General features: G+C 35.8%; 1 protein-coding gene across 1 annotated transcript in view; it reads right to left on the bottom strand.

Annotated features, from left to right (window-relative positions):
• Positions 1-20,142, bottom strand: part of LOC113113147 (inactive heparanase-2-like) — a 30,876-nt gene extending 10,734 nt beyond the window's left edge. Inside the window, exons 1-3 of the mRNA XM_026279327.1 lie at positions 19,686-20,142; positions 16,152-16,306; positions 15,533-15,694 (exon numbers count right to left, since the gene is read on the bottom strand). Of these exons, the coding sequence (XP_026135112.1) occupies positions 15,533-15,694; positions 16,152-16,306; positions 19,686-19,936 (568 nt within the window). The 5' untranslated portion in view covers positions 19,937-20,142. The remainder of the gene's footprint in view (positions 1-15,532; positions 15,695-16,151; positions 16,307-19,685) is intronic.
• Between the last annotated feature and the right edge of the window lie 1,261 nt (positions 20,143-21,403).

Raw genomic sequence — 21,403 nt, forward strand, 5'->3', positions numbered from 1 at the left:
GTCTGTGCGTGTGTGTGTACATGTGTCTGGCCATGTGGTTGGCAGTGAAGGAGAGCAAGAGCTGACTGATATGTTAACATCTCAGAACACACTCTGGTGTATAAACATCCACACACGTTTGTGTACACTAATTAATCTTCCCCGTGAGGCTGCCTCATGCACAAGCACATGGTTCGGGCAGTGCAGGACTGGCGCGCTGGACTTTGATTTCCTGCTAGTGTCAACAGTCCTGGGCGCAGGACTGATTGGAGCTGCATTTGATGAATTCAAAGACGAGCGTGTGTGCCAAATTACATCAACCGCTTTAAAATGTCTTATATAAGATCCAACTTCAAACCAAAAACACTTGTGGGGCAAAGTTGAGTTTCTAAACATGTCCTTCAAGTATTAGTGTTGAAATGCATTATTGGGACATGAAATCAGACCTGCGATCTACAATCATAAGCCGAAACCTAAAAATTTGTATATCTTGTCTTCCCATTTGAATGTTGAGTTTGATTTTTTTTCTCAGATGAAAAATACTTTTACTGCCTTCAAGACAGTTTCACTTATGAAGGTTTCACTTATGAAAGTGAAAGTCATATATACTGATGAGATAAAAAACTAAAAACTAAATCACCAGTACTGCATTTGTTTGATCAAATACACAGTAAAAACACTTATACTGTAAAACATCATTAGCATATTATAAAATTAAAAATGTAATGTATTCCTTTGATAGTAAAGCTGAATTTTCAGCAGTCATTATTTCAGTCTTCAGTGTCGCATGATCCTTCAGAAATCATTGTAAGATGTTGATTTTGTGCGCAATAATAATTTCTGATTATTATCAGTGATGAGAACAGTTGTGCTGCTTAATATTATTATTAGATTATATTTGTGTAATTATATATTAATAAAAGTTTTACACACACACACACACACACACACACACACAAAATAATCATCAATTTGAATTATTTGGCCTCAACACCAAATGATGTCACGCAGAAATCCACACTTCAAATTACACCAAAAAAAATGTTTTTTTTTTCTGTGATGTGGTAAGGTTGGGGGATGTCTGTGGTGGTGGCGGGGAAGGGGGGGGGGGGTCCATGAGATGGTCCATGTTTCATGAGGTAGGGGGTTTATGTGGTGTTTTAGAGGAGGGGCTCTCACAGCCTGGGGGAAAAAGCTGTTGAGCAGCTGACTTTTGCATTTGTTTGGGGTATCAGGGAGATAAGTATAGAGATGTATGAAGATCTGTCAAACCTTTTTAGAAGAGCCACTGGCGACCACTATAATTACAGCAAATAACTGCTAAAATAATGTAAAAGCAGTTGTCTTAGCATCTTTTCAGCATAATAATGACATAATATGATACTCATAATCTGATGCTTGACAAAGGAAACAATTCCTTGGCACAACATGGGTTTGATTCCTAGGGAATATACAAAAATACAATAACTAAAATTTACATTTTGAATGCAATGTGTGTTACAGCTTCAAATGCAGCTCATCCAGACAGAGTCTAAACCAAACACCGTCGTTACTACAGAAGCAACTCCAGTACCATCACACCCAAAAAGGAAAAAAGCACAATATTTTTATCTGACCAACCGTGTACTAAAGAATTTTTCACTTGCCATTCTCATCTCAGAACTTAGTAGCTTCTTCACATACCTGCCGAAATGATCCCATTTACTTACTAATGCTGTAATTACACTGTAATGATCACTTTAAAGAGACAGTGCAGATTAGAAGGGTGAGGCCCCCTTGAGCTGTTTTACAGCACCTCTTCAAAGGATTTCCTTCCTCAGACAACAGCATCAGTGCAGCCTGTCCTTCACAGAAAACATGTCGCAAAATACACACCAGCCTTCGTCTTTCAGATCTATCAGAACAGGAATGGTTTAATTTACACGAAAATCACTCTTACGAAAAAGGAACCCCTGTGACATGTTAGTTTGGGTTTTTCAGCTCAGTGTTTCATGAATCGCCTTTTGGTAGTAAATCATCGTCTGGGAATGTAAGCGCTTGTAATAACGTGGAGTGTATAGATTTGAGGAGAAAAAAAAAAAAAACATCTGTCCGGTTAGCTTGACTGGTCCTCTTCAAATAAAACCATCTGACGCTGAAAGAAGATGAACAGACGGCACTAACCCGAGATATGTAGCGTGAAGGATACAACATACTAAGCAAAATTCCCTAAATGGCAAGAAATAATTTAAAACAGCTCTCTGGTCTCAGAACAAATGCTCTTTGTGATTAAATACTGAACCGTTTAAGAACATATAATTTCGATCAAATCTTCAATGCCAAAAAAGATGTGGAAGATCGTTTGCATGGTATATGAAGATGTGCTTGCTTTCCCCAACAGACATGGAGAGTCAAAGGTTAGTTTTATGTTGCCAGACGTTTCACTGTCAACATAAGGTCAAATTCAGTTTCTAGTCTAAGTGAAAAGTGACAGTTTGTTTTGTTATGTGCCATCTGAAATCAAAAAGGTACGTAAAATGCAGAAATAAAAATTATTCAAATTATTTTAGTGAACAAGATAATTATCTATTTCAAGTGAATCAGTTCAAATCTGAATTTAAAATACATTTTAAATATGCTTTAAGTAATAAAGTAAGTGACAATGCATAATATTACTGTTTATTACTTGCTGTTGTTACATTGATGAACATCCATTAAATATTTTTTTCTTATGTTAATTAAGAACAAAAAACTGTTTTATTGTATTTTATTTATTGCATGAAACATTCAGAATCTATTGGCTGCAAGGGCTGTTTGGCTGAAATTGTTCTACAATTGAAAAGCAATAATTGAATATAGTTGGATTACATTTTTAAGACAATTCAGAGCAAATACATAAATATTGAGATATACCCTTCTGTATACTTTTATTCAGCATGGATGCATGAAACTGATTGAAAGTGACTGTTAAGACATTATTAAAATAAATAATTTAATTTAATTTAATTTAATTTAATTTAATTTAATTTAATTTAATTTAATTTTAATTTAATTTAATTTAATTTAATTTAATTTAATTTAATTTAATTTAAATTTTTAATTTAAATTTTTAATTTAATTTAAATAAAAGAATAAGTAAAAAACTAAAACAAAGACAAAGCACCGATTTACCACCGAACAAAACAGACGAACCACCTGCACATTTAGCAAACATGGAACTGGTTTTCCAGAATTATTCCTCCACATGCGTGGGACATGTTAAAATGATGAGTTACCATAGTGGCTCATCTCTTGAGATAAGGCCCCTCAGTGCATAGTTCAGTCGCTGGCCTCGACTCTGCATCAGAGGTGCAGACGTAAAGACAGTTAAGTCTCTGCAGTAACCGTGTCTGACAGCACTGGGAATAGACTTCAGTACTGCGTCGCATGTTTCCACCAGATGCCCTCTGAAAAGAACAGAGCATTTTTCCAAGCGTTTTACCTCAATAAATACCTTCCAAAGATACAAACCATCAAAACATTAGTCTTGGGTTCCCCTTGTAAATCCTCAAGTAGACAGATCACGCTTACCCTAGTCAAACATGTCAGCCACCTGAAACAGACATCAGCTCGCCTGTCCTCCCTGCACATGTGTAAAACGTCTGCTGAATCAACTTACAAAAACAACCTTGTTTTATTTACAGTTATCTTTGTATCAAAGTGTATTCACAACGTACATACACATTTGGACAGATACCATGTCAACCGGATCTCATCAAAAATTTTACCATTTTATGTGCCGATTTTGTATGAATTGATACGTGATTTGATCCACCCCTAATTCCACCTCTAAACCTAACTGCCAATGAGGCATAAGCAGATTGTACGAAACCTTACCAATGAGACTTTACAAATAGATAGAAAAATAGATAATAAGTACAGTAGAGAATGGTGATAGCAACAGCAAAATCATGGGTTCAAATCTAGAGCAAGAAAGCAAGAAATGCTTGAATGCTCAAATGCAAATGTGTACCTTGATGCAAGAATCGGACAAATGTATAAATGTAATATCTTTATAAATATAAAATCCTGTCCATTCAATAATCTACAAACCTGAAATAATTAATAAGCATTTGTCAATCTCTGCATGCTCCTAGTGTTTCCATTTTAAAAGCCGTCTATATCATAATCTTGCAAGCATTTTATATATATATATATATATATATATATATATATATATATATATATATATATATATAGTACAGACAAAAAGTTTGGACAGATCTTCTCATTCAAAGAGTTTTCTTTCTTTATTTTCATGAAACAATGAAACATGTGAATTATATATGGAATTATATACATAACAAAAAAGTGTGAAACAACTGAAAATATGTCATATTGTAGGTTCTTCAAAGTAGCCACCTTTTGCTTTGATTACTGCTTTGCACACTCTTGGCATTCTCTTGATGAGCTTCAAGAGGTAGTCACCTGAAATGGTCTTCCAACAGTCTTGAAGGAGTTCCCCGAGAGATACTTAGCACTTGTTGGCCCTTTTGCCTTCTGTCTGCGGTCCAGCTCATATAAACCATCTCGATTGGGTTCAGGTCCGGTGACTGTGGAGGCCAGGTCATCTGGCGCAGCACCCCATCACTCTCCTTCTTGGTCAAATAGTCCTTGATGCCTTCAGTGTGACTCTACAATTTTCATAGTCATGAAAATAAAGAAAACTCTTTGAATGAGAAGGTGTGTCCAAACTTTTGGTCTGTTCTGTATATATATATATATATATATATAAATATATATATATATATTAAATCTAGAATCACACTTCATATATAATACCTCCAAAGAGCAATGGGGTCACAATGGTGACACTGATGTTACCATTATTAAAATGTTTAGCACTCTAAGCGGATATGGGGCACCAGCACAGTAGAGGTGCTCTGCTGGCCTTATGCTGTGCCCAGTCAACGGTGCTCTCCATCTGCCTTTGCTTAGAGCCGTCAGGTCTTGTCACTCAAGTTTAAAGTGAACAAAATAAAGCAGAGGGGTTCTGGTTAGCCCCTCCTAACTGAAGGCTGTTTCAAAGCACTACAGTCTGCTTCAGAAAACTCAATTTTACTTTTCCTACCATGTTCCCTGGACCAGAGCAAATTTCATTACATGTTTATGGACTTATAAAATTCCTTCCAGAATACGGCTTTCTTCACACGCGGTTTCATCAAAACTCACTGCGGTCTTGGTACTGTTGTTGCAGTGCTGAGATTTCTCCACATCATTTTTAAACTCATCTGTTCAGTTGAATTAAAGTCAAAGCTTGATAGATTTCGGATTTCTAATAGATTACCCTGAGAGGAAACGGATAACAGAGACCAGCCAATCACAAATCTGCAAATGTGGGGAAAGATCTGGGCTGCTTACCCAAATGTTCTAGTTTCAGGCCGCAGAAGGGGTTTCATGGGTTACTTCTCTCCAGTATTTAAATTATTGTTCACACAAAAATGGAAATTCTGTTTAGTAACTTAATCACCTTTGTGCTGTTCAAACACTGTAGGACTTTCTTTATTCTGTGTAACAACAAAGAAGATTTTCTGCCGAATTTCCAAACTAAGTTTTCCATACAATGACAATTGTGGTCACCATTCACTTTCTTTATATGGAAAAGAGCTGGCTGGGCATTCAGCTTAAAGGGTTTGTTCACCCAAAAATGAAAATTTATCCATCTTCTACTAATCCTCGAAGCATCCTAGTTGTGTGTAACTTTCTTCTTTCAGAATAATCCAGTCGGAGTTGTATTAAAAGTTGTCCATGCTATTATTTCACGTCTTCCGAACTGTCGACAACAAACACCTGCTTACCCCCAATGAAAGGCTTGGAAGAGCAAGGGCAATTTTTAATACAATTGCGATTGGATTAATCTGAAAGAAGGAAGTCACATACTGTACATCTAGGATGCTTCGAGGGTGAGGAGAAGATGGACGAATTTTCATTCTCGGGTGAACTAATCCTTCAATAACTGTTTTTGTGTTCCATGGTACAGTAGAAATTAAGTCATAAAGCTTTGAAAAGTCATAAAGCATGAAGATGTGTAAATTATGACGGAATTGTTATTGTCTTAAAATTCACTGTACTGGGTGGAAATGCCATAGTGTTTGGGATTTTCTAGTAATTTGAATTTATGCTTTAGTCATAATATGATATAAAAATATTGTACATGCTGTTCAGAAAGAGCGTTTATTCCAGACAAACTAAAGCAAAAAGTTCTTACCTTAAAAAACGCTCTCCTTAACACACGAACACACAAATGCACAAGTCTGAGCAGCAATAGTTCTGCATTCCACATGTCAATATTCAGGCTTCTGGCAAATTCTCTGGATTTACAAATAAACAAATAGCTGGGCAGGAATGGGAGAAATTGGAGACCGCAAATGAATTTAATTTCTTTCTTCTTTCTCTTTCAACTAAAAATAGAATCCACTTTTCTAAGTTGCATAAAATGTATACAACATTATTTGTCATCTAACGACGAGACTTTTCTTGGAAAAAATACAGAAATGAAAGCATTTTTGGCTGTTCTGCACAGTAGATCCTAGATTTCCAAACATACACTTGGCATCACACTCTCTGAGAAACTATAAACAGTTTCAAAGAGCAAAAGTTTTTTGGAAAAGTTTTTGGAAAAGTTTTTTGGACGGACACCTTCCTATCAATGGTAATATCAAGAAATTGTGCAATGACCTCATTTGGCCTTGGCCCACTAGTGTTTAAGCGTGATCTCAGTCTCAGATGCCACACCTACAGTCCACTCACTATTCCATATGGCAAACAAAAATATGGCAAAAATTAATAAATAAATTACAATCTGATTGGCTGACACAACTACAAAAAGTCACACAATCACATTGCACTTCTTCTGTAAATCTTCTGACAAATTAGTTGTTGTGTTTTGGACTTTTTTTCGCTTGTAAAAAGTGCTTTATCTTTGCATATTTCTCTCCTGATTCAGGCAAGACAACTTCTTCAACAGAGAAAGCAATAAATTGGACAGAGGACTTGTATTCTTAGCAGCGGTTTGGAGTTTTGCTCTTGTTATGTGTGATGTCCTGGCTGCCAAACCATAGTTGTGGTTCTGGCCTTGGTATTGACCTTATATTATAATCAAAATGACCTCAGCGAGAAGCATCCGAATGATTAATGATCCCTGACCGGTATTGCAGGAGCAGAAAAACTACTGACAAAGAACATAAAAATGAATAATACCCTCTTCACAGGTGGTAACATCTAGATCCAGCCAGCGCCTCACATAATTCACATATCTTTGGGCTGTTTTAATAAATTTCTGCAGCAGACCCACTGAGCTTGGGGTCTCTGTTCAGTCTGAAAAGTCCAGGGAAGAGTTCAGCAGCTGTGCTATTGAAAAAATACTCTAGAAGAAAAGAGTAACCTGATACAGGTTGGATTGAGAACACAAATCAGATGAGACGTTCGTGAGCCACAAATCTTTCCTGCATCTGAAACATCACAGAACCATGCATGACTGTGAGGAGGACAGAGCCAGCAGCCTGCGATCAGCCAATGGGAAAATAGCAGACTGACATACATTTGCTTTCCTGCTCTATGACCTGTACTGGATCCGATCTTTAAGCAGAATACAATCCACCATCATCCTATCCTATTCTGAAATGCAATATCAAAATTAAAGGAATGCAACAAATGAATAAACTCACTGACAGTGTGTAAAACATTTGAAATTCCTATTTTCTAATTTCAGTGAGCTAAACAGCCTATACTTTTCAATCAGAATTTGGAGTTTACAAAATGTTGTTTCTATTCATGAATTGGAACTTGGAAGAAATTCAATGTCACACAAATGAGTTTTAATAAAAGGCATTTACAGTATGTATTGCAACAAATCAATTCCACTGCTTATAAATCCTACATTTTGACTTATCATGGCAATAAATCAAAAATGTTATTATGAAAAATACATTTTGTCTGTTTTGTCAGTTTAATTTTGAATAACTAATGTTTAAAAAAAAAAAATATGATTATTTTGATATAGAATATTAGGGTGTTTTACAATATTACAATAACTGTTTGGCCGAAATAAAAAATATAAAACTGTGTTACTGTGCAAATATGGAAATACTCAATATGCTGTGTATATCGCAACTTGTTAAAAAAAAACGTTCTTCACATTTCAATTCATGTTACAATTCTTCCCTCTCGGGAATTGAACTTAAATTTAAAATGCCCTCTTAATGTCTTAATTCGGAGTGGCACACAACACAAGCCTGACTTCAATACGTATGCAATTTTCTTAGAAAAAGTTCAACATGCAGGATGAACTTGTGGTAAAGCCAGATGGTCCTTGGAACATTAAAACTAGTTAAATCAACGTCCAACCAGGCTGAGAGGACCGAAGCTGCCAGGTGAAATCACCACAGCAATATATAACCAGACTTCACCTCACATAATGCCAAGCTGCCACAACAATCTCTTTGTGATGTCAGCTATTAACAAAATGTCCAACAGTGCTAATTCCTTACAAAACAGCTAATATAATCGTGCTCTGAGGCAAAGCTCATGAATATCCACTGACAGCTTAATTAGGGAAATGCTATAAGTCTGTAAGTAATGAAGGACGTATGTTTTGAACATGGAATTGAAGGCGAACAGAACATTGGTTGTTAAACAGTTAAAGTACACACTAAACGCCCTTATTATTGGTCTTGCACAGAGATGTTTTTAATATTCAATTATATTTAACCCAAGTTCCAAATTATAAGTTCTGGATGTGTATAATTGGCAAAGATGAAATCATATTTGGAACTCGAAATGCTAAAAAAAAAAAAAATACATACAGTAAATATCTACATGGGAACAAAAATATGTGCATTTTAGAGGGTAGTGAGAAATCCTTTTGGCCTCAGTCATGAAACACAAGCAGAACGAATCTCAATGTAAAACATTCATAAATCCAATTGAATTGAATGCAGCGATTTGCATTGCAATGCAATGGTTTTGCAAGTGATTTGCAAAGACATTTGCTCTGCTTGTGTTTCATGAATGAATCCCATTGAGATTTTGCGCTTGCTACGGTGATTCCGTTAAAGTATTTCATGCAGTTACATTTTTAATAAAGGTTTTAGTCATGTCAGTACTTGAAATGTATGTGGCAACAAGGCAGATGTCTTCAGCAATCGCAGCGGTTTAATATTTGTTTATGAAGGGGTGGTATTAAACTACCTGCAGCTGCTGAAGTGCAGATCTCATGCACAATGAGTGCATGACTGATGACTCATTTAAAACCCACTATCAAATGAATGAATCAAATGAAAAGGAAACTTCACGGACTAAGAGCTTACGGCTTTATAACAATCACAGGAAAGGGAACTCCTTGGTTGGGATTATCTTGGATTATTATTTGGTATTTTGTGTTGCATGGTAAGGCCAGGCAAATAACTCCAATATGTGTGACCTGGTAAACCACTAAAGAGACGAAGATTAATGTATCATGTCATCTTTAATTTCCTAGATTTTGATACTAAAGGGAACTGCTGGATGCGAAAGTGTAAAATGTGGCCCATCCAGTTCCCACAAAGTCCTGGCTCAGAATTTGGCTACAACTGTAGAAATATTATCTCCACATGAAAACTAAAACAAAATCTCTTGGCCCACCTTATATTTAAAAAAACAGACTGAATAAAATTATATTCTCCAGCCAGGTTGGTGATCACATAAGCTATAACCCGAGTTTATGCTTATTATGCTTCCAAAAGTGACGTGGCAACATTAAAGCATCATACACTTGCATTACTTTATGTAAGGGTCAAATTAAATATCGGAACTGATCACTAATATCTCAGCAATTCATCAGCACAATATTCTAAAGATGATTTGAACTAACAAACAATAACAAAATTATTAGCATAATTTCTGTGATTTTAGTTTGTTAAATCTACAAAAAAAAAACAAAAAAAAAACATATTAATTCATTGCAAAAACACGGTTTGGTTGCAATTAAATGACCCACACTGAACCATAAGATATTTTATAATAAGTGTAATTAATTTTGAAGGCATTTAAGATCCGAAACTCCCTTTTAAACACATCTGATAATTTTGACGCTAGCATCATTATTAGACTGTGTTTGTGTACCCAGCAGGGAATTTCGACTCATTCCAAGCATTGTAAACATCTGTTTTCTCTTAACATTTGGTCACAGTTTATTTTCATTATTTTGAAAACTGTAAATATGCTGCTATTATCTGTTTCTACTTGCAAATTCATTTAAAGGCTAGTTTATCACTTCATTTGGCAAACTGAACAGCAATATATAGTGTGGTCTGAGTCATGCAGGCTGACAGTTTCTTGTTACATTTACGAGATGTCTAGAGCTCACTCTGTCTTCATAACCTTCTATTGTGGCAAATTTTATTTTTCCAGTTCAGATGTTGTTTTATGGTCATTTAGAAGACCTTGAGTATTGGCCAACGTGGAAACATTCAGAAGAGTTATTTAGTGTCTAATTTATTTACAGTTCTGTTCACTCATGCCACACACTGAGATTGTAAATATTCAAGTCCATATTTCCCAATCTCTCCCTCCTCTCTCTCTCTCTCTTCTCTCTCTCTCTTCTCTCTCTCTCTCTCTCTCTCTCTCTCTCTCTCTCTCTATGGTTGTAAAAAAATAATAATTCTAAATAATAACAATAATAATTAAAATTTATTTTGCAGCAACTATAATGCTCAAACGGACTTGAAGTTGGCTCCAAAAAGTAGTCAGCAATTATTTGGGAGGAGAAAAAATCCAAGATGGAAACGATATGTTGCTTTACTTAAAAAGCAATGGCTGTGGACACTTAAGAGCAGTGATGGAATTTTTGCTAATTAGCACATGCATGTGTGCCTGTGCTATTCCTAGCAACTGCAAGAGATTTTAGTTCATTTAAATGATCATATGGTTTATTAAATAATATATGGTTTATGGAATTTAATAGTTCACCCTAAAATGTACAAATTGCTGAAACTTTACTCACCCTCAGGCCATCCTAGATGAGTTTGTTTCTTCATCATCACAGATTTGGAGATATTTAGTATTACATCACTTGCTCATCCAAGGATCCTATGCAGTGAATGGGTGCCGTCAGATTGAGCGTCCAAACAGCTGATAAAAACATCAAAATAATCCACAAGTAATCCACACGACTCCAGTCTATCTATTACTGTGAAGTGAAAAGCTGTGTATTGTAATAAATACATCCATCAAAAGGTTTTTAACTTCAAATCGTAGCTTCTGGCTAAAATACGAGTCCTATCCATAATTCTCCAGTGAAAAAGTCTCACCTGAATCAAGAGAGAAATATGTTCAGATCAAGCTCTGTTTACAAGCAAAACAGTTCTAAACAAATGTCTCTGTGGATTTTAATGTGAGAGAACAACAGTAGATGGACTTTTTCACCGGAGGAAGCGTTATTGTAGATTATGAACTGTTAGAAGGTAAAATGCCTTAATGATGGATTTGTTTCTTACATACAGCTTTTCACATTTCACATGTTAATCGACTGACTTATGTTGCATGAATCACTTGTGGATTATTGTGATGTTTTTATCTGTTTGGATTCTCATTCTGACGGCACCCATTCACTGCAGAGGATCCAGTGGAGAGCAAGTCATGTATTTTCTGTAAACCTGTTCTGATGAAGAAACTAATTCATCTATCTAATTGTGAATCAAGTATCTCTGTGCTTCATGAGTGCTATTTATATGTATGGCCTACAGATATATTCAGCTCTTAACTCTTCTGGAGAATATTGAGGATGTGTGTGAGTATCTGCTTAATGCCTCAGATATAGAGAAAAAACATCACGTTTTCCTTCACAGGCAGAAACATCTGTCAGAGCCTCAGATCTATCATTAGCACACTATTCTACGTGCACGCGCTGTGTTTGTGTTGAGTGCACACATGTGTGTTTTCACTGCTGCTGGGGGAGGAGGAAAAACTCTTTGTGTCACTTTGAGCACAAGAAGAGAGAAGAGGACAGGAAGACTATTCGATGACTGGCGAAAGAAAATCCACCATGCGGTATTCATCAAAATACTCCAGCAAACGTTTCAATTAAATAACCGCCCAACTATGGAGCAAACGTTTTCAACTGGACAAAAACTTGGACTCAATGAGTCAAAAAGCGATTCTGAGTAGCATGGGCATGTTACCCGAACTCGTGGAGGGAAAACAAATGACGCAGTGTTGTGAAATGGCACCATCTCACTTCAGACTGCATCTGGTCAAAGCCACTCCTCATTTTTGTTCGAATCTAAGCGTTTATTTTAAGCGGAACTATTATGGGAGGTTTTCCCACCTCTAGCCCATTTTCACGACATTTCCGTACTTCGAATGACTATTTGAGGACTCAAGTAGTTACTGCTGTCAACGAAAATGAGAGGCTAAAGGCTAACCGTCAGCTAGCTAATACTCAAACTACCCTCACTGGACACTGTCATTTGTCTTTGAGCAAATGGGCAGGAAATGGTTTTGAATATAGCTGTGCTGCAAACATGCTAGCATCGCCCAGACAGACTGCCTCATGTCTGTAAGTGGACGTTGGGGAAATGTTTTGAGCAGAAAGCGAAAGCAAGAACATTCATGCGACTTAAAAGGGACAGTTATTTATGATGAATGCTGCTCTCCTGAGAGTCCGGCAGACCAGTTCACAGATCTGAAGTGTATCTGACCTCAGAAACGCTAAGAATCACACGATAACAACCATAAAGCCCTCTACAGTTGCACTCTGAGCACACTCTAATTTAGCCTGTAAGTAAATGCTATATTGTATGTGCTTTAGGTTATTCAGTGTTATTGTTTGTCAGCAATAAAAACATTCCCATTATGTAGATATGTTATATAATGTTCACAATTTAAAATTTAACCAGAAATGACGACATTATCCTAATGTAACAACCTAATATTTGCAAAATAAATAAATGTGGAGATTTCTGCTAGATTAATAGTTCAATAATTTGGACATTTGAAATAATAACTTGGAGCACAACTTTAAAACTTTAAAGCCTTAAGCAAGGTCATTTCTGTATGCACTGGAAGATATGCTACTTGATATCATACAAAAGCAACGGGAATTTTTTTTTTTTTTTTTTAGCTGAATACCAAATGCTGCATCTGCAGTGAGCCATGCTAAAGCATATAGTATTTGGTTATTCAAATGATCTCAGAATGGCAGCCCATCAGTGATCAGTTAACCATGTAAAACCTGACTTATAATAATAATAATAATAATAATAATAATAATAATAATAATAATAAAAGGAACAGTTTAACAGATAATTCAATGCAATACAATAATGACTGAGAGATGTACCCCCCCAAAAAAAAAAAAAAAAAATAATATATGTATAATATTTGATACATTTTTACATTTATGAACAACAATTTAAAAGTTTTTATTTTCTGTAAATATTTTATAGCAAAAAGACTACAACCTGATGCTGGACAGTTTTTAAATTATACTAAAAGTCGTGTTACTTGCTAAAGAACAAAGTCTTGCTCATGATGAAAATTTAAAGGCCTTAGAAATGTGTGCTTCAGTTATGATATAGTTGTAATATGCAGCTTTGTATGGTTAAATAAACTTACTTTATTAGACACTTTTTTATTGTTATTAAGTGTTTTTTAGGGTTTTAAAAAAAGTGCCTTACAAACATAAATATATAATTTTATAAAGCAATATTCACTAACTGAATTCTGAAAACAGAGGAGCTAAAATGACAGGTAACATCATGGAACATAAAGCAAAATGGAACTGTAGCAATATGAGAGCTTTGAGCGCCCTGACCTCGACCTGTCTCTGATGGTTTGCTTTAAATAAACTGGACTAAACTGTAGCGAGTGTAGAGGTGAAAGCTAGTATGACCTAGGGCTTGTCTCACCACGGTTTGTTTTAACTGGCAGGGGGCTTTCGCGCCTATTACGGATAGCTCTAATGAGAAAAGGTCAGAAAAGCCAACCTGTGCGGAGTGGAAATGGATGGGAAGAGCTATCTCACTGCAATTCCCCTGCCACCTGCCAGTGACTGTGTCGGGGGGGTGTCCTGATTGCTAACAGACCCGTCTGTGCCGTGCACCCAGGTGTCTTCATTCTCACCAATCAGTCATGCACACGGCTGGCTCTTTGCTACAGCACACATGCTGAGATCCACAGAGGAAGAGATTCCTTTGCTAAGTGTGTTTAGTCCTAATTCCTCTTACAGACACCCTGTCAAATGCAGATGTGTGTAAAAAGATGTTTGGAAAATAAGGGTGAAAGTTAGAAGAGTGTTTTTCGCTGAATTTGGCATGATAATGGTTTAGATATGAACAAACAACATTCGGCTTGCTTGATGCCAAGTGCAGTTAGGAAATTCTCATCTGAGCTTATATTTCAATATTAATAAGAAAATGTGCGGCGTGACCCGCACTGGAACTCACACAGTGCCTGACATAAAACTTAGTACAATCTTTCCACACTAAATCTGCTTTAAACAAATAATCTCTCTCCGGTTGACTGTACCTAGATAGTGATTTGAGTTTACATTGAGATTGCTGCAAAGAATACAATAACAAAACAATGGCATTTAAAAGAAAGAAAGAAAGAAAAAACCTGGTCTGTCAAAGAAAACCCCCAAAATATCCCTTAATTCCCTTCGTAGAATCAGAGTTCAATCGACAACAGTGTCTTTGCAGTAAAAATCTAAATATCACACCTGATCCAACCAAAACACATTTGAAGTGATTTAAACACACGCAGAAAAGATACTACTGACTTGATTCCAACTGCATGCAAAAACCTCCCTGCTCTCCTTCTCAGATCTATAGCAAGTGCTTTTACAAAGTGTCATTTCTGAAATCATTGTCAGCTGTTGTTTCTACTAGCCTGTTGTATATGTCATCATTCAGCTTCATTCAATCCTTGATCTGACATTTTCAGCACTACAAAGGTCTCTGACAAGTCCTCCGAGATTTCTTCCTTTCAAACATTTATTCTCCCATAAAATGATCTGAACATTTGGGGCAGTGTCTGTGTGTGTGACTATGAAATCTGAAATCGGACACTGGATTTACAAACAGGCAAAGCACAGCTGTTGAAAGTGATCAATAAAACCATATGCTTGGCTGATTGTTTGCCGGACCATCCTGCCTCTCATCATTTGAAACCTATGCGTTTCTGGAACAAGAAACAATGATTACATCACTGCATTTATTGGCGTACCTATGATCCTGGACATCAATGAGACAAAACATCTGAATATAGTTCTTAAACAACATAAAACCAAACTAAAGATACAGCAAGCACCCAAAACAACACAGTCCTAAACACACCGTGTAAAAGACTAAAGTAAGCATAAATAATGTACAAAAATGTACCTTTTAGTTTTTGTGCCTTAGGGTAGGCCTACCACCCCAGTCACAGCTTTGTATCTTTTTTTCATGAGTGTATATATGTTATAACCTATTTGGTGAAATTCTGAGGCAAAAAAAAAAAGAACGTTATGATATACACTGTATTACCTCAGTATCTGCATGTTGTTGTAATCTCCTACCTGTTAATGTGACGTCGCTATAGATGTTGGAGAGCTGTTCTTTCAACAAGACCTGTTGCATCTGAGCCGCTTTCTCCCGCTGAAGTTCTAGCATCATGTCTGGGTGGCTGGCCAGCTTGCAACCCTTTTGTTTGTCCAGAGCGAAGTCACTGCGCACTATGTCTGCATGGAAACCGCGAGAATGCTTTTGGAGTTCTTTGTGCGTATCTGCCCATCAAGAGGACAAGCTAACCACTAAAAGAGCAATGTAACCATGCATGTGGTTTGCATTGTGGACATGTTTACTAGATACTCGAAATGTATTTCTTTCTCTTCCATGTTTATTGAAAAAAAAGTCTGGGTAATTAAAAAGCCATTTCTTTTCAACAGGCATGCACTAAACAAATGAAATGCATCAATATTTATTCAGATATATTTCTGGTTTATACATGCACATTTTTGTTCCACATAGTATGAAATGACACCGTTTTAATATCTTGATTCCAAACCGTATTTCTGGAATATAGTCTGACTTCCCATCAAGGTTTCTGATCCCAAGTCACGGAGTGCACAAACTTCTCAATCAGTCCTAACAGTTTATGCAAAATACCTAATTGAAAACGAGCAAATCAGGCCTCACCATCTTCATAGTTTTTGAGGTAATAGTCTGGTCCAGGCCCTCTAAACTTTGCAAGATTCTTCAGGTTATGAAACTGGAGAAAGTCGGTCCGTTTGCCCCCAAACCTCAAATAAGCTGGAGAGAGTCCCCGTGCCAGAGTGACTAACTGCTTGGAGCTGTGGATACAGAAAGATGTAGATCACAGATCAAAAGGCTCAGGGAAACCCAAGGGCTACAACAAATGCTGCACTAGAAAAATACAAAAGCAGTGGTTACATTAAGGAGCCGTTTGGACCTAAGTTCATTTGTCCAATCTAAAGTAGTCATTTCAATTCAATCATATTAAATAATCTAGTCTAGTCATTTAGTCATATTTTTTAATTAATAAAACGTCAGTTTAAATCTGACCATATGAAGTTAGTTATTTACATTGCCTGATAGAGCACTGTATAGTGCATTAAATCAGAGAGAGAGGTTTTCTTTATGATTTTACACTATTAGAGTGAAGATGGATAATAAACTGAATAAATGGACTTATTTCTTTAAAGCATGTTTATATAGGATCTATATCCTTTCAAATTATATATTACACAACATATAACCAGTGTTGGGCGCGTTACTCTAAAAAAATAATTTATTACTTGTTACTAGTAACAAGTTACTCCTTTCAAAAGTAATATTATTATTTTACTTATTACTTTCTGGCAACAGTAATTAGTTACACTACTAGTACATAACGTTTCCTTCACGCCCCACAGAAGTTGTAATTTTTTATCTTACACCTAAAATTCTCCTAAAATGTTACTTACTTTATATTTCTGCCTCGTCATTTGACCAAAATCTACACTGGATCGGACAAACACTCAGTGGTGACTGACTCAATTCCAAATGTCCAAATATGATTAGATTTCTTGAAGTATTTTATCAAAAGAAATTACATAAATTAAGATTTTGAATTATAGAAATATAATTTAGATTGGAATCAGAGGGATGTGATTGGGCAAGCCATGTAATGCCAGAGTAAAGTAATGCCACAGTTTACACATCTGTGTTCTGGTCACCTTTTTACTGACTAAATCAGTGTAAAGGCAGTATTTCCATCCTCTGAATGTAAGCTTTTCACTATACCAGGCTTTCCTGATGCATTGGTGACCTCACGTGCCTGTGTGAGTAGTGGAAATTATGGAAATAAATCAAGTAATTAATGGATTGTTGGATTTCAGATCATAGGGGTTGAGGCAACAAAAATAATTAAATAACTAGCTGTTTTATTAATGGTAACTTTTTACGGAAATCTTATATGTAATTAGTTACACTACTAGTCAGGCTACTGGAAAAATGTATATTATTGTTACTGCATATAGCCTAACCCACTGCGTCTTATTATACAAGGCAATAATATCTCAAATGTCATCAATAATTATAAACTCCTATTTTACTTTTGGGATATTTTTTTCAGTCTTTTTTATTTGGCCGCAGCGAGCTGGTTTCGCCATTAGATTAGTGCATAACTTTCTTACGGAAACTGACAGACCGACGTTCATCAGATTTGGTGTGATGTAGGCTATGATAGGTTTTAGGCCGCAGTCAGTGGTGAAATCAACAGCAGATTATTTCACACAGAGCTGCAGCCTGTGGTGCTACACGCTCGTTTCTTTATAAAATAAAAATAAAATAAATAAATAAATACCATCTTCTTTTTAGTGCTTTCCTAAATAATGAGACATGATACGGTACCAGCCGTAAAGAAGCTGTAAAAGGTGCACATAAAACTAGGCCCACTGCGCAAATATTCTGCCCTAGAGCGTAGAGAACTTAAAAAACAACAGATAAAATCAAAGAAGAATAAAATCGAATTAAATAAAAATAATAAAATAAATAGACTGTGAATTGTTTCATATTATTTTGTGAAAAGCAAAACAAGCTAGATTACCACAAACTTTAATCAGCGAAGCCTGTGTTTGGTCGGTGGGCCGACAGTGGTTGTTAGAAAATACATTTCTGAGAAAGAGAAAACTGAAGCAAGTAGCTGCACACAAATTTACATTTCGCGCATTTGGAGTCACGTCCAATAATGTGAATTTAGTCAAACAAAGCATGAAGCATAACTATATATATATATATATATATATATATATATATATATATATATATATATATATATATATATATATATATAGGCTATATATAAATTATTTACATACAAATATTTTAACATGAATGCATGCATGTGCATATCATTAGCGAAACATTATACATATCACATCAAATCTATTGAACAGCAGATCACAAACCTTAAGATTGTAAAAATAGCATGCAATTGAATGTGATATAAATGTTCAAGTGGTCGTGTCAAATTCCGCTTTTGTTCAGTCCTGGTTTCTTTCCATAGGCTAAAGTAGCTACCCTTTACGCAATTTAAATGTAAAACCCAAACAAACACATTTGACTGCTCTGCTATAAGTTGCACTGAACACGACAGAAAACTAACAATAAATGCCACGACAGCAAATTGGGGTTCGGATTTATGTGGGCCACTTCTTAAATTCTATTTTTTTCCAACACCTCACCCTTACTATACTAATTATTATTTTGGTAATATATCGGTAGTAAACACTACATCGATACTGAAATCTGTTCGGGGCTGTGAAACACACTTACATCTCGGTTCTCCGTAGGGTTTTGTCTTTTCTCCTCTGGGGGCTGGAACACACACATCCTATTCACTTCCAGGTCAAGCCCTGGTGTGCAAATTAACACAACCATTCAAATATGCGCGTATATTCGGGTTACGTGCTCTAATATAGGCCTATTAATCCATATTCGTATGTGGAGTAGAGAGATGGGCTCACGGGCGAAGATCATCCCACAACACCGTTTCACTGGGATTCAACAGATGTTCTTTTCCTTTTCTTTTTTCTTTTTTTACACTGCGCGTAAACATGTTGAATTCTACTTTACGCGTAAAATGAATGTTCGAAAGTTCGTAAATAGACATGGAAGTCTACACTAGTATTTTACAAGATACAATTATAAATCGCATAGAATATATGTCTCTTTCATATTTCCAAAATGTGCAACTAAACATGAAGTTTATCCGTGAACAATAAACGTCTAATAAGAGCAAATGGGTTAGGTATTAACCTATCTTCAGAAAAATATGATATTGTGTAAAAAATGTGTATTCGGGACGTTGGTCGATAGATTCAAACATAGTAAAATAGCAGTATTAGGTGTTTGGGTAGTTATATGTTATTGGAAAGATTCACTAATAATGTCTAGTAGCGTTCCTGTTGGAAAATCTAGAAGAAGCCTGGTAGCTGTGTTGGAAACATGGGAGATGGTTTCTAGCTGGTCATCCAGACTGACCACTTTAAGATCGTATGTTGCTAATACAACATGGTTCATTTGGACCAGCTTTAAACCAGGTACCATGTTCTAGAACACACCTATTGGACGGCTTCTCCAGCAGGATCTTCCTAAATCAACACAAACACATCAGCACCATCAAAGCATCATCGTCAGGCGTAGAGTGTAATTGCAAAACTGCAATACCTTAAAAAGTCCAGCCAGCCATCCTTTATAATAGAGGGATCCAACTGCAAGGAGAGGAAGTTGTCATTCAAAACTTTCACCGGGCTTCGCGTATTCACGTCCAGTAAAATCAAAGTTCTCTCCAGAAAGCTATGTCTCTTCCCTCCGGACACTGGTTTCCTGTAGGTAACGGCGGAGGAAATGAGAGACTGGAGTATCAGTGCCAACCACAGTGACGAGCCGAACACTGGGCAGAGGAACTGCCTGGGCATCTTCTGTCCTCAAGCACCGGGCGGAGCGCAGTGAAGGAGATCCAGCAGAGATCTCCTTATAAAACCCAAACAAAAAGCACCTGAAGTGTTTTTATGCCCCTCCTTGAGCGAGGATCACTGGTGTCTCTTTCAGCCCCCCGTCTTCAGCTGTTTTGGAGTTCGCTGGAGTAAACTCACGCCCCAGGGCCAGCCTCCATCACACTGCACCCTGCACCGCCCTCTGTAGTAACGCAACAGCTCTTAAAGGTAAGAGGACTCTTATTTAACAGAAGCTTCTCCGAGTGTGAGGTGTCTGAACCGTAATATTATTGGTCCACACCAAAAATAAAAAAATAAAAAAAATAAAAAAAAATTGGTGAAAAATCGTGGTTCTTTGTTGTTCTTTGGTTAGTGGTTAGTAAAAAATCCTGTAATTATCCAAATTCAGCAGGATTCAGCAAAAGAAATCCTATTTTTATCCAAAACCATGATATGTTTTATATGGCTCCTTTATGAAGGTTATTGGTGTTACATTTATAGGTTATTCACATTAACATCACATTAAGATCATTTTAACATCAGCATATAAATTTATATAAAACATAAAAACTCCTATAAAACGTATTTTAAAAAGGTTCTCCAATGGAATGTCAATTTTAACTTTTATTTTTAAAAGCTTGTTTTCTGCTATTATAAAAAAAAAAAAGCCAGAATGACTACAAATAGTGATTGATTCCGCTTATTTTTAACACGTTTAAGTAAAGAAAATAAAAAAGTTAAGCTCTCTGAATTTTTTTTATTATTATTATTATTTTTACAGATTAACATTGCAATGATTTGAAACTGAAAAATATTTTTAAAAATTAATAAATAATCAAAAAAAAAAAAAATCTCCGCCAAGCCATTTACAATTTGATATATTGATAGCCTATGTTGATTTTCATTTATACATTATTATGTATGAGGTGGAAATATGAGGGTTTTTTTCCACAGATAAAAGCTTATACAAATCGTGTGATGGAAGCTAATACATAACTAAACAATACTGAATAAAATACCATGTGTATGTAGGCTATAGCCTACAATAATAATCGTTACGTATTCATATGTGGAAAATATATTATTTTCCCCGAGCAAGAAAAACAAACACCTGACAAATTATAAATAACCTACTGACATAACAGCCTCTATTTTTTTTAATAAAAATGTGTTTATTGTAATCATCCACATCGGGATAGGAAGCAAACAATAGAGATCGCGAAACTCTAAAAGAAATAATAATAGTAATGATACTACTACTACTAATAATAATAATAAACATTAACCATGTAACTCGTGTCGTGTTCTTCTTTGTGTCTAAAAATATTTCTTGATTTATATTTTTAAAATATTCGTTTACAATTACACCAGCGCGAACTAGTCTTCCATCTTTTCGATAAAATAATTTTAGGCTATGGTGCATTTTTTAAATGTTGGCTATAGAACTCC

This window comes from Carassius auratus, chromosome 13 (genome assembly GCF_003368295.1).
Source record: "Carassius auratus strain Wakin chromosome 13, ASM336829v1, whole genome shotgun sequence".
In the NCBI taxonomy this organism is placed as follows: Eukaryota; Metazoa; Chordata; class Actinopteri; order Cypriniformes; family Cyprinidae; genus Carassius; species Carassius auratus.